The 12,251-nt window shown below is 52.8% G+C and overlaps 1 protein-coding gene across 1 annotated transcript in view; it reads left to right on the plus strand.

Annotated features, from left to right (window-relative positions):
• The first annotated feature begins 2,619 nt into the window (after window positions 1-2,619).
• Window positions 2,620-12,251, plus strand: part of NOS2 (nitric oxide synthase 2, inducible) — a 28,288-nt gene continuing 18,656 nt past the window's right edge. Inside the window, exons 1-8 of the mRNA XM_014548214.1 lie at window positions 2,620-2,701; window positions 3,490-3,612; window positions 4,973-5,121; window positions 8,484-8,646; window positions 9,470-9,561; window positions 10,038-10,179; window positions 10,270-10,409; window positions 11,996-12,170. Of these exons, the coding sequence (XP_014403700.1) occupies window positions 3,574-3,612; window positions 4,973-5,121; window positions 8,484-8,646; window positions 9,470-9,561; window positions 10,038-10,179; window positions 10,270-10,409; window positions 11,996-12,170 (900 nt within the window). The 5' untranslated portion in view covers window positions 2,620-2,701; window positions 3,490-3,573. The remainder of the gene's footprint in view (window positions 2,702-3,489; window positions 3,613-4,972; window positions 5,122-8,483; window positions 8,647-9,469; window positions 9,562-10,037; window positions 10,180-10,269; window positions 10,410-11,995; window positions 12,171-12,251) is intronic.

Genomic DNA, 12,251 nt, shown 5'->3' on the forward strand with positions numbered 1-12,251 from the left:
GTGGCGCTGACCCTCTCTGAGCGTCGGTTTCCCGTGAAAACAGGAGGGTTGGAATATTCGAATTGGATGAGGATTCGCCTAAAGTGTTCTCCTCGGTTGGGACGCCTAAGAGGTTGCAGTGCAGTAGCCACAAAACCCAGGGAAGCCCCGCGTGCGCCCTTGTGCCGCGTCCAGGAGGGCCGGAGTGGGATGGTGGGTGTTTCCGCACTTGGGAGCTTGCTAGGCTTTTCAGCACTGGGGCTGCTGCACCCTGTAGGACAGATGTAAGAGAGCAAGAAGGTTCTTGATTTACAAATAAGATCCGTTTCCCAGAGCTCCTCCCCGACCCCCTCCCTCGGTGGCTGGGTAGGGAGGAGTGGGCACTGCGGGCGAGTCATGACCAGGTCAGCCCCTGCTTCCCCAAAACCAGGCTGCAGCTCTGGTCCTGGGTCTCAGCTAGCACCGCGCTGGCAGAGGGCAGGACCGTAAGGGTCCCCTGTTCCCACGAAGGAGCAAGCAGGACCAAGCACAGCTGTGGTTGCCCAACTTGCACTGAGTGTCCGAGTGGACAGTGCAAGAGTTGGTCAGTCAATATCCAGAACCTTCACATGCTCCTCTGGCTTCTGGTCACCCATCTCCCAACAGCTGGTCTAAAGAAGTCTGCTAACCTGGGGAGAGAAGTGACTGTGCGTCGCTTTGTTTATTCATTTTCAAATTTAAAAACTTTCCCCCATTAGGGAAAGGAATTTGTGGTCACTGTAAAAAGTTGGAAAATGCAGAGAAGTCTAAAGAAAAATTTTAAATGTTCATGCTCTCATCGCTGAATGCTAGTCACTGTTAACATTGACTGGTGTTTTTCTATGCTTTACTAGTACACACACACACACACACACACACACACACTCCATGCTCTCATCACTGAATGCTAGTCACTGTTAACATTGACTGTGTTTTTCTATGCTTTTACTAGTACACACACACACACACAATCAGACCATGTTCACAGTTTGGGGTGTTGTTTATACTAGTGAGGAAACTGGGCACAACCTAAATATTACTTTTGTCAGTAATAAAAGCAATGCATGACCATTTGTCATATTCCAATATCACAGATATGTGTAAAGTAGAAATTGAGAGGCCCTTTTGTAACACTCCCCAACCCCCTTCCCCTTGATGTGTGTGCACACCCCGGAAAATAGTGCAAAGAACATGGAACACAACCAGCTTTCCTACTAAAGTGCCCCTGTCGTGTGACCCACCCCAGGAGGAGGCATGTGTGGGGTGTGACGCTTGGAGGGGTGCTCATGAGTATGCAGCCAGGGGAGCCACACGTCTTCTGTTCCCTGCAGCATTTGCCAGGAGAGCGAACCTGAAATCCCAAACCAGAACCAATGGTTTCTCAGTGATTTCAGACTATCAGGGTTTTCTCCAAAGGACAGGCTAAATTCTTTTTTTTAAAATATATTTTTATTGATTTCAGAGAGGAAGGGAGAGGGAGAGAGAGATAGAAACATCAATGATGAGAGAGAAACATTGGTCGGCTGCCTCCTGCACACCCCACACTGGGAACTGAGCCTGCAACCCAGGCATGTGCTCTGACTGGGAATCGAACCATGACTTTCTGGTTCATAGGTTGATGCTCAACCATGAGCTGCACTGGCTGGGCCCGGCTAAGTTCTTTAAATCTATTGTTTTAAGATAAATGTAACCAATATGTTTTATTTTAAAGAGCCCTTATCTTCCAGAAACACTTACTGAGATATTTAAGGAAGATCAGGGCCTCTCAGACTTGCTTTAGACTGATGGTGGGGGCGGGAGCAGTGGAGCTGCAACAGGCTGGCCATGGGCTGATAATTGCTGATTGGGTTGAATCTGGGTGAAGGGCCCATGGGGTTTATTATTCTATTATCTTGACTGTGGATGTTTAACACTTTTCATAATAAAAATTTAGAATATATAAATAAACCGAGACAAATCGAATGCTTTAAATAAAAATGCTCCAATCCTCCAAAATGAGTGGGTGGTGGACAGTGTTGTTGGGCTGGGAGAAGCCGTTGTCTGCCCACCCACAATAGTACTCAGCTTTAAAAAAAACCAAACTTTTATTGATTTCAGAGAGGAAGGGAGAGGGAGAGAGAGAGATAGAAATATCAGTGGTCAGACTCATCGATCGGCTGCCTCCTGTGCGCCCCAACTGGGGATCGAGTCCGCAACCCCAGCATGTGCCCTGACCGGGAATAGGACTGTGACCTCCTGGTTCATAGGTTGATGCTCAACCACTGAGCCACACCGGCCAGGCTGTACTCAGCTTTTGAGGGAGGCATCTTCCTGAAGCTTCTGTGGGTCGTCCTTTGGGCCCCCAGCTTTGGTTCAGCTCCCTTCATGTCGTTTTGGCTTTGTAGAGGGAAGGCAAGAGAAGAAGAGGAGGGAGGGTGGTGATGGTGGGGTGATTGGATCTGGCTGACTGCTTCCCCCGCCACATACACACATCCTCCTTGGCTGGAGACCATGAGCAATTCATTCCCACTCTCCGGACCTCGGTCCCCTCACCCATCAAGTGACAGGCTGGCAGAAGGGACTCAAGAGCCCTCTCTGCCCTCAGATATGCCATCTCATCACAGTTGTTTCCTTTCACAGTCCAGTGACACAGGATGACCCCAAGTGTCACAGCCTCAGCAAGCACCGGAACGAGGCCCCCCAGCCCTTCACGGGGGCGGCAAAGGTCAGTGAGTCACAGGGGCGTGGGAAGCCCCTTCCCCCCTCGCCCAGGCAGGTGCACGCTGAGCAGCCTGGTGGAAGCTGGGGTCTGGGCAGTGAGTGGAGACCCAGGGGACACAGGCGGGGATGAGGAAGGGCTTTGGGAGAGCAGGATGATCCGTGGTGATCCGGAGTGGTGGCCCCCAAGGTGCACTGGCACCTGGAGGACTTGGCATAGGTGAGAGGAGACCATCATGGAGTCAGAAGTGGCACTCCAACATTACCCCAGACTCGACAGCTGAGGCTTTTGGTCCCAGCCCCAGCCTCTATCCCATGGTGCTCCCTTCCCTAAGTGCTTTGGACCTCAGCGTTCCAGGGAGATGGGCAGAGAATGGGGGGGGGGCTGGGGGAGAAGATGGTTTTCATTTTCTTAAATGCCTCTGTGGAAGGCAGTGGGAGGTTATTCCTCATCCTGGTTTCTGTTCTCAGCGGTATTGACTGTGACAGTAGCCTCCTTTGCATCTAATCTTAGTCCCCACTGTTGCAATTCCTCTGAGGGAGCGTTTGGCAGGGTCTTGGGTGAGGAGAGAAGCCTGGCCAGTGGCCCAGGCACCTGGAACTCCGAGCAGGCGCTGGTCCAGGTGGCCAGGCTGCCGGGAAGGGAGGAGGGACATGGACCGACACCCTGGCCTGTTACCCACCCTAGCTCCCCACCCCTACCCAAAGCCAAAGCAGGGCCCAGGGGCCAGGGAGAGACCCATGGGATCCTGAAGTTGGAGCATTTGGAAATCCCTATTTTCTTCTCCCTCTTAGAAGTCTCCAGAATCCCTGGTTAAGCTGGATGCGCCCCCATCAGCCTGCCCACGACATGTGAGGGTCAAAAACTGGGGCAGTGGGATGACTCTCCAAGACACACTTCACCACAAGGCCAAAGCGGTGAGAAGTCTGGGGCTTCAGGGGGAACCACCTTTGTCCCAAGTCGGTGAAGCCAATCAGGGCCCTTAGAGGATCAGACAGATGTCCCCCTGGGCAAAGCAAACCGTCTTCCACTTGGGTAAAGGGTGCTGGGAACAGAGACCTGTGTTCCTCATAGATAACAGTAGGAAGTAAATGAGGCCAACTCACTGTGAACCCCCCTCACGAATAATGGATAATCCAGAGGTGATATCAGCGGTTACAGGAACAAATTAATTCTTTTCCACAGAGACACAGGTTTCAGCATAGTATCAGGGAGAACTTTCTAACAGACCTGCTCAAACTTAACTGAACTATATCAAGAGGTAGTGAGTTTCCTGTCACTAGAAGGATTCAAGAGCTATCTATATATATAAAAGCCTAAGCGATCGTTCGACCTGTGGCTATGACATGCACTGACCAGGGGAAGATGCTCAATGCACAGGCATGGAAACATGGAACAGAGTGATAAATCTCAGAGGGAAGTGGGGAGAGGGAAGGGCAGGAAGAGATTAACCAAAGATCTTATATGCGTACTAGAGGCCCGGTGCACCGGTGGGGTCCCTTGGCCTGGCCTGTGGGGATTGGGCCAAAACAAGCTCTCTGACATCCCCCGAGGGGTCCTGGATTGCGAGAGGGCACAAGCCAGGCCAAGGGACCCAACCGGTGCACGAATCTGTGCACCAGGCCTCTAGTTTAGGGATATTAGAAAGGAGATCAAGCACCCAATGAGTAGTTGTACCAAGTGTCCTTTAAGGCCCTTTGATAGTTCCCTACATTTGTCATTCTAAATTTAGAATGCATTCTATCTGATGCATATAAGTGGGAAAGAATTGAAAATTTCAAGACTATGAAAGCAGAATGATTTCCCACACCTTCTAGAAATTATCACAGTTAACATTTGGGTGTACTTCCTTCCAGTACTTTTTCTGTGCCACCCTCTGACTTTGGGATTTGCACCATCTCATTAAAGTTCATTTTTGCTGAACACCAATAGTGTGTTCCCAGGAGCCACATCAGCCTCTTTAAATGAGAAGGTAGTCGAGATGTCCTCAGGGATAGAGATGTTGACTTTGTTCTGGGTCTGGAGCTGGCTGGGAATAATACCAAGAGGCTGAACCTGGGTGAGGGGGAGCAACCTCAGCTCACACCCAGTGGGGTCCAGCCAGTAGAGGAAAAGAAATCTAAGTGGGGAGAAAGCCTGGTGGACACCAAGGAGGAGGTGCCAAAGGGGTGGAGTAGGATGGTGGGGTGCTGGAGCAGCCAGAGTGGAAGAACATGGCCCGGAGAAGAGGATGGCCATCAAAATTGTCCACTTCACCACCCATCTCTCTCTTTGCAGGATTTGGCTTGCAGGTCCAAGTGTTGCTTGGGATCCATCATGAACTCCAAAAGCTTGACCAGAGGACCCAGGGACAAGCCTACCTCCCCAGATGAACTTCTACCTCAAGCTATCGAATTTGTCAACCAGTATTACAGCTCCTTCAAAGAGTAAGGCTCACTTCTTGCAGGACCCGCTGCCTCCCCCTTCCTGGGAGCTCTCCTGTCTCCAGCCACTTCCCTCTGACTCCGGGCCCCTTTCCTTCCCAGATTCGCAGCGGATCCAGGGCTAAAGCACAGTTTCCTGAGGGAAAAAGACCCCAGAGTGGGTTTTCATAATCGTAAGACAAAGAGGCAGAGCAATGGTGGTTAAAAGTGTGGGTCAGGAGTGTAACTGTTTGAGCTCAAATCCTGACTTCCCCAGTTACTAGTCCTGCATCCTTGGGAAATCTGTTCACCCTCTCTGTGCCTCAACTTCCTCATCTGTAACAGATGGGGGTGGCGATAGAATCTTGCTCATAAGATTGTTGTGAGGATTTCAAACCATGTCCTGGCTCACAGTCACCTTGATTGTGACTGGATATGCACCCTTTCATTATTAAATGTTTGCAATAGATAGGACCTTGGAGACCACCTAGCCAAGTGCTTCTGCAGGTATGAACAGGAAGCCCAGTGACACACCTGAGGTCACCCAGTGGCTAGAATTCAGGCCACCCGACTTGGAGAAGGCAGGCCATGCTCTTTGCACTGAACTTTGTGGGGTTCTACACTCCTGGGTTTCATAAAATATATGACTTTTCACTTAGGCCCCTTTAAACCTTTAAAATAAGAAATGCACAAAGGGATTGTGAGACAGAATGGCCAAGAGCATGGATTGGCTGGTTAATGGGCTGGGAGGGGAGTGTGGCTTTTATAGTGCAGCCCCACGTGGCACTTCACTGCACGAAGTGAGCCACAGAAGTGCACCTGGGACCCCCCGTGGCAGAAAGAGTGGTTCTGGTGAGACCACATGCCCTCTCCTATGACCAGACAATGTCTGAGCCGGGAGGGCCCATTTCCTTTTTTTCCAGAACTAATAGGCATCATCGCATTTTCAGTGCCTCAGAAATGTGACCTCCCAGGGCCAGTGATCCTCAACCCTGGCTGCGCAGAAGAGTTGCCTGAGGACATTGCAAAATGCTGATGTCAGGGTCCCTTGGGCCACGAGTGTCAGGGCCCCAGGAAGTGGGGAGGCAGCAGACATCCAGGTTCTTTCAAAGCTCTCCAGGCGATGCTGACGCACAGCTGGACTGAGAGCCCTATTCACGCAGGGGAGTGCGGGCTGTGTGTTGTGCAACTGGAACCTCTGCAGGGTGCTGGGAGACTGGGAGGCTCAGGCGCCCTGGGCTGTCAGTGAGGTGTTGACTAATGAACCTTTCAGGGGGCGGGAATTTTCCCCATGGGCTTCCTTGGGCCACTGTATCGATGCTAACACTTACCGAGGGCTAAGTATGTTCTGGGCCCTGCGTGAGTGCCTTGTGAGTAACGCTCACCACGCCTCGATGAGATTGGCACCATTATTATCCTCCGCATGTTTCAGACATGGAAACTGAGGCTGTGGAGGAGATGAACCCACTCAAAGTCACACATTCAGAAGTCCCAGAGCTAGGGTTTGAACCCCAGCAGCTTAGCGCTAGAGCCCCTGCTTTAACCTCAGTGTTCCATGCTGGACCTGGGAGGTCCTGCTGGTGTCTGAAGGCAGCTGGGCGGATGTTAGCTGGGGGAGGCCCCAGGGCTGCTCTGCTTCTCACGGAGGAAAGAGCCATTTCTCACAGTCACAAGTCCATACCTGGGACCCCCATGAGGTCCTGGGGGCGGTGGAGGACAAACGACAGTCCATCTCCACAATTACACTCGCAGCCACGGGCACAGGCAGCTGGGCTGGTTCGGTCTTTCATGAAGGAAGGAATGTATAGATAGAAATCATAACTTGCTCAATGTTCTGTTTAAATCCAGTTCACCGATGCCAAAAGCCATTTTCTTTTTTCTTCTTCCAGAACTAATAGGCATCATAGCATTTTCAGTGCCTCAGAACCATGACTACATGAAAGTCGTGGCAAAATATAAAATTCTAAAGGAATGGGGTAAACATGTAAAAAAGAATTCTTTCTTATATGGCCACATGGTAACAAGTATGCGCGAGGCCTCTGTGTTCTGGTCATGGCTGCTGTTTCCATGCTTGGGTGCCGCGCAGCGAGTGCTGCTAGGAGCTTTGTTTAGGGAGAAAGGGCCGCCTCAACCTTCACCCAGCAGCGGTGTATCCTTGAAGATAAATGGTGTCAAGTGTTTTGTCTTTGAGCTTTTTCCTTAATCAAGGAAGAGTGGTCGGGACACTCTTCATCCGCAGAAAGGCCATTTATTCTGAGTTGTCCACTCTCCTTAATCAGGAGTTCATTCCTTAAATAGTTTTGTTTGTTGCCATTTCAAACATTTTTGGTGCTGATTGGAAAGCCCAAGGTTGTGGTGGTGGTGGTGGTGGTGGTGTTTCAAAGCCTTTCTGCCCGAATTTCTCCCTGTGGGGTGTTTTTGAAGCCTGGGAGGGGAGGAGAGGAGCCCGTGTAGACACCTCACCTGCCTGGCTGGCTGAGAGGTTGAGAAACCCCGGGTCTGTGGAGAGCTGGGAGGTTGGACCCTGCTGGGGAGGGCTCCTCCCTGAGCAGGCCCTGGGGCCCTGCAGGCGGAGTCCTGAGAGCCACTCCCTGTGGGCGCCTGAGCCAGAGAGCAGAGCGTGGGAAGGCCCTCAGCATCTCTGGGCTTGCACGCCCCCTCGGGTAGGAGGTGGAAGGTGAAGAGCCTGGGCGTGGCATCAGGGAAACCTGGATCTGAGTCCTGACTTTGCTCTTTATCACACTCCCGTCCTGTGGGGGGACTTACCCTCCTAGAACCTTGATTCATTTGACGATAAAATGGACACAAAAACGCCTCCCTCACAGGCCCAATGCGACACCGACTGTGAGTGACTTCACCAGTACCGGGCTCCTAGCAGGCACTCCGTGCACAGGAGATGCCGTGGGAGGAATTGATTGGCTCATCCTTTCACCATGGGAGAGGCAGACGGGACTGTGGCGTGATGGATGCCCCTCTGGGTCTCGCGTGTGTCTGAGGGGGTTGCACGCACTCCCTGCTTGTGCTCGCCAAGCGGAGATGTACATGATTAGAGAAAAAGTGCCCAGAAACCACAAGGGCGCTGCTGGGATCGGGAACAGCGACAAGGCTTGCAGGACCCCGTGTAAAATCGAAAACAACGCGGACTCCCTGTTCAAAAGGGATTCCGAGTTTGAACACAGTGACAGCAGAGCATGAGACCAAGCACGGGGCCCTTCTAAGCTCAGGGCCCAGGTCACGCACCCATGAAGCTGACCTGGAGGGGCCGGTCTCCAGGAGACATCTTGACCTCCTGGTGTCCTAATTCAGTTCCTGCTTCTGTGGCTTGAATTAATGCCCGTGTAAGGCTATCTCGTTGTTGATCTTCCTGATGTCTTCCTGTCCCCCAGGGCAAAAATAGAGGAACATCTGGCCAGGGTGGAAGCTGTAACAAAGGAGATAGAAACAACAGGAACCTACCAGCTGACGGGAGATGAGCTCATCTACGCCACCAAGCAGGCCTGGCGCAATGCCCCACGCTGCATCGGGAGGATCCAGTGGTCCAACCTGCAGGTGCACTTCCCTAGAGCCTAGCGGGAGAGGAAGCGGCGGACGGGGCGGGCCCTGGGCAGAGGCCCCCGAACAGCCAAGCAGAGCTGTGCCCAGAGCTCCCGGACTGAACCCGGGGCCTCAGCTTCTCTCTGCACACCCCTGAACTTGAGACGGGCCCCCGTGGGAAGTCTAGGGTCCAATGTCAGCCCCGGGGTTTCCAGCTGATCTTTCTCTCTGTTGTTCAAGTTGGGAGACTAGCGGCCAACATCAAACCAAATGACCTTGTTATTATTATTGTGGAAGCTCTGGTGCTGCAAGAAAGGTGGTTTGCCTGGACTGTTTGGATCCTTGGCCCCTAGAAAACATTTTCTTTAGCGTAGCCTCCTAGGACATCTTTACATCGAGGGGGTCTTGTGTTGCTGGAGAATATCGCAAGCCCTTGGACAGAGAAATCGATGAATGATGCCAGTGAAAGCACCTCCGCCTGTAACAAAATGTGCTGGAGGCCTGGTGTCCAATGTGCTCACCTTGTAGAGAAACTAGGCTGGGCTGCGGGAATCCGGATCCATGGTGCTTGCCATCGAGTTTTCTTGGGATTGGGGTTTTGATAGGATCTTCCAAGTGGGGGTGCTTGGGCTCCCCTAGGAGAGCAGGAGAAAGGCTGGACGGGGCAGCCCTGGGGTGGGAGGTGTCGATGCAGAGATGAGGAAGCACTTCTCTGCTTAGTGTTTGGCCCTGGGGGTCTGGGGCCCACCCTCGGATCCCTCGTGATTTAGCTTCTGATCATCCCAGAGACCTGAGTTCTCACTGATCTTGGTGGGCGTGTCTGGGGGGCTGTGTGCAGGTCTTCGACGCCCGGAGCTGTTCCACTGCCCAGGAAATGTTCGAGCACATCTGCAGACACCTGCGTTACTCCACCAACAACGGCAACATCAGGTGGGAGCCCCTTTCTCAAGGCCATGGCTGGGGTCCACCCACCTCCAGACTCAGCCAGAAGATACAAATGGGTTTAGGGGTGGTGTCTCTGGCTCCAGGAGAAACCAGGGAGAAAGAGAGCGGAGACTCGGGCTTCTTTAGGGAGCCCTAGTAATGAGCAGAGCCTCCGCAAGCTTAGCCCCCCTCAATAGCCTGTATCCTTGGTTTCCTTCAGACTTGGAACCATTTGGAGGGGATGGGGGGGGGCGTCTTTAAGATGGAAGAGGGAAGGAGACGGTATTTCAGAAAGTGGGGCAGGTTACACAGAGGCAGGGAGCACTGGGCATGTTGGGGAGCTGCAGGAGCTGGGTTCCGTAGCCTCAGGTGCAGAGGGCTGGGGAGTGGGAAGACAGGAAGGGGCAGGGCACCAGAGGGGGGTGGCTGGGAGCCCCCACTGGAGCCAGGTGGTAAACAGCACGGTCCTTGTCTTGGGGAAGGTCGGCCATCACGGTGTTCCCCCAGCGGAGCGATGGGAAGCACGACTTCCGGGTCTGGAACTCCCAGCTCATCCGCTATGCCGGCTACCAGATGCCTGATGGCACCATCCGAGGGGACCCTGCCTGCGTGGAGTTCACCCAGGTACCAGGTCCAGCCTTGGAGGGTGACAGTGGAGCCTCGAGGGGGCGAGGTGCCTGGGTCTGCAGACTCACTGGCCTGTCTTGTCCCCAGCTGTGCATCGACCTGGGCTGGAAACCCAAGTACGGCCGCTTCGACGTGGTGCCTCTGGTCCTGCAGGCCGGCGGCCGAGACCCTGAGCTCTTCGAGATCCCGCCTGATCTTGTGCTCGAGGTGCCCATGGAACATCCCAAGTAAGCGGGCCGAGGGTGCTGGGTGTGAGTTAACATGCAGGTCCCCCTCCTTTCCTGAGGGAGACCTCCATCCTCAGGCCTCTCTTTGCATCTGCTCCAAAGCCCAGTCAGCAGCAGGTGCCCCAAAGGGCTTGCTTTCAAGGCCCCCCCTTGTCACCCTCATACAGCAACTCTGCACTTGTGTCTGGGGCTTCCGACTTATGAGGGTGTATTGATGAGGAGGGGGAAGCGCAGGCTTGGACAGATGGGGCCTTAGGAGCTTGAGAAGCAGTGACCTTGGGAGAGGAACCCTTGTGGGGCTCTGAGATTCTCACACTGAGCAGCACAGGCCTCTGTTGCCTTCCTGCCAGTTCTCTTAGCGGTGCCTCGCCTGACTGTGATGAAAGCATAGGTTACAGTGACTTCAAGAGCTCATCTGGTTCAGCCCTTGCTCCAGACAGCTCTCACAATCACAAAATACCTGCCTATGTTGAGACTCACTATGTCGCCATCATTGGGCTGGGCTCTCTTTCTGTGTGTGCGCCTTGAATATCCGGAACTCAGTCCGCCTCAGAGCCATTGGACTTGCTGTTCCCGTGCCCTTTCCTCAGAGTTCATTTCTTCTTGTCAGTGCAGTATTCCCCCTCCCAGAAGCCCCTCCTGATCTAGAGTAGCGCCCCCACCCTCTGTTTAACACATCACCTGGTTTTTATTTTCCTATTTATTTGTTTGTTTGCCTGTTTATAGTCTAGACTGGAGTCTATAGACTGTAAACTCCTTGAGAATAGGGATCTTGCCTTTTTTGTTGTTGTTAATCCTCACCCGAAGATATTTTTCCATTGTTTTATTTTATTTTGGGGGGGGAGAGGGGGGAAGGAAGAGAGAGAGAAAGAGAGAGAGAGAAATATAGATGTGAAAGAGATACATAGATTGGTTGTCTCCCACATGTGCCCTGACTGGGTATGTGCCCTTGATCAGGAACCAAGCCCACGACCCTTTGGTGCGTGGGGTGACTCTCTAACCACTGAGCACACCGGCCAGGGCAGGGTCTTGCCTTTCTTGTTCAGCAATATATCCTCAACACCTAGCAGGGTGCCTAGCACATAGTAGGTGCTCAATTATAAATATTTCTGGAATAAATGAACATACAAGTGAATGATAGTACTGTCTTCACAGTAATCTCACGAGTTGGATGCTATTACCTCTATTTTGTTGGTGGGGTGAGTGAGGCTCAGAGAGGCTAAATAACATCCCAAGTTCACACAGCTGGTAAGCAGTAAGGCAGAACCTGAAACCAGGCTTTCTGACTCTAGCGTCCTTAACCACTATGCTATGTGGGTTCTCAGCATTTGGCATTGGCCTGTCACATACTTGATGCTTACTATACGACTGGGTGAATTAATGAATGAGTGAATGAATGCATAATCAATGAAGGACACCTCGTGTACCCCTTCACCCCTCCAGGGGGGATGAACTTAGAGATCAACCCTTGGAACAAGAGCTTTCTTGGTTGACTCTTTCTGAAGCTTTTTTTGGGGGGCGAAGGGGGCGGTGAGGGGAGGCAGAAGTGAAGGCCCCAATACCCATTGTCCGTGTGTCCCTGCCAGGTATGAGTGGTTCCGGGAGCTGGGGCTGAAGTGGTACGCCCTGCCTGCCGTGTCCAATATGCTGCTCGAGGTGGGTGGCCTGGAGTTTCCAGGGTGCCCCTTCAACGGCTGGTACATGGGCACAGAGATCGGGGTGCGGGACTTCTGTGACGTCCAGCGCTACAACATCCTGGAGGTACGGAGGGCCGCCCAGCTGGGCCAGCGGGAGGTGTGGGCCTGTGGTTTGGTCCCAAGGGCTGATGCACCGCCATTTCTC

Source organism: Myotis brandtii, unplaced genomic scaffold, assembly GCF_000412655.1.
Source record: "Myotis brandtii unplaced genomic scaffold, ASM41265v1 scaffold50, whole genome shotgun sequence".
NCBI classification, from domain to species: domain Eukaryota; kingdom Metazoa; phylum Chordata; class Mammalia; order Chiroptera; family Vespertilionidae; genus Myotis; species Myotis brandtii.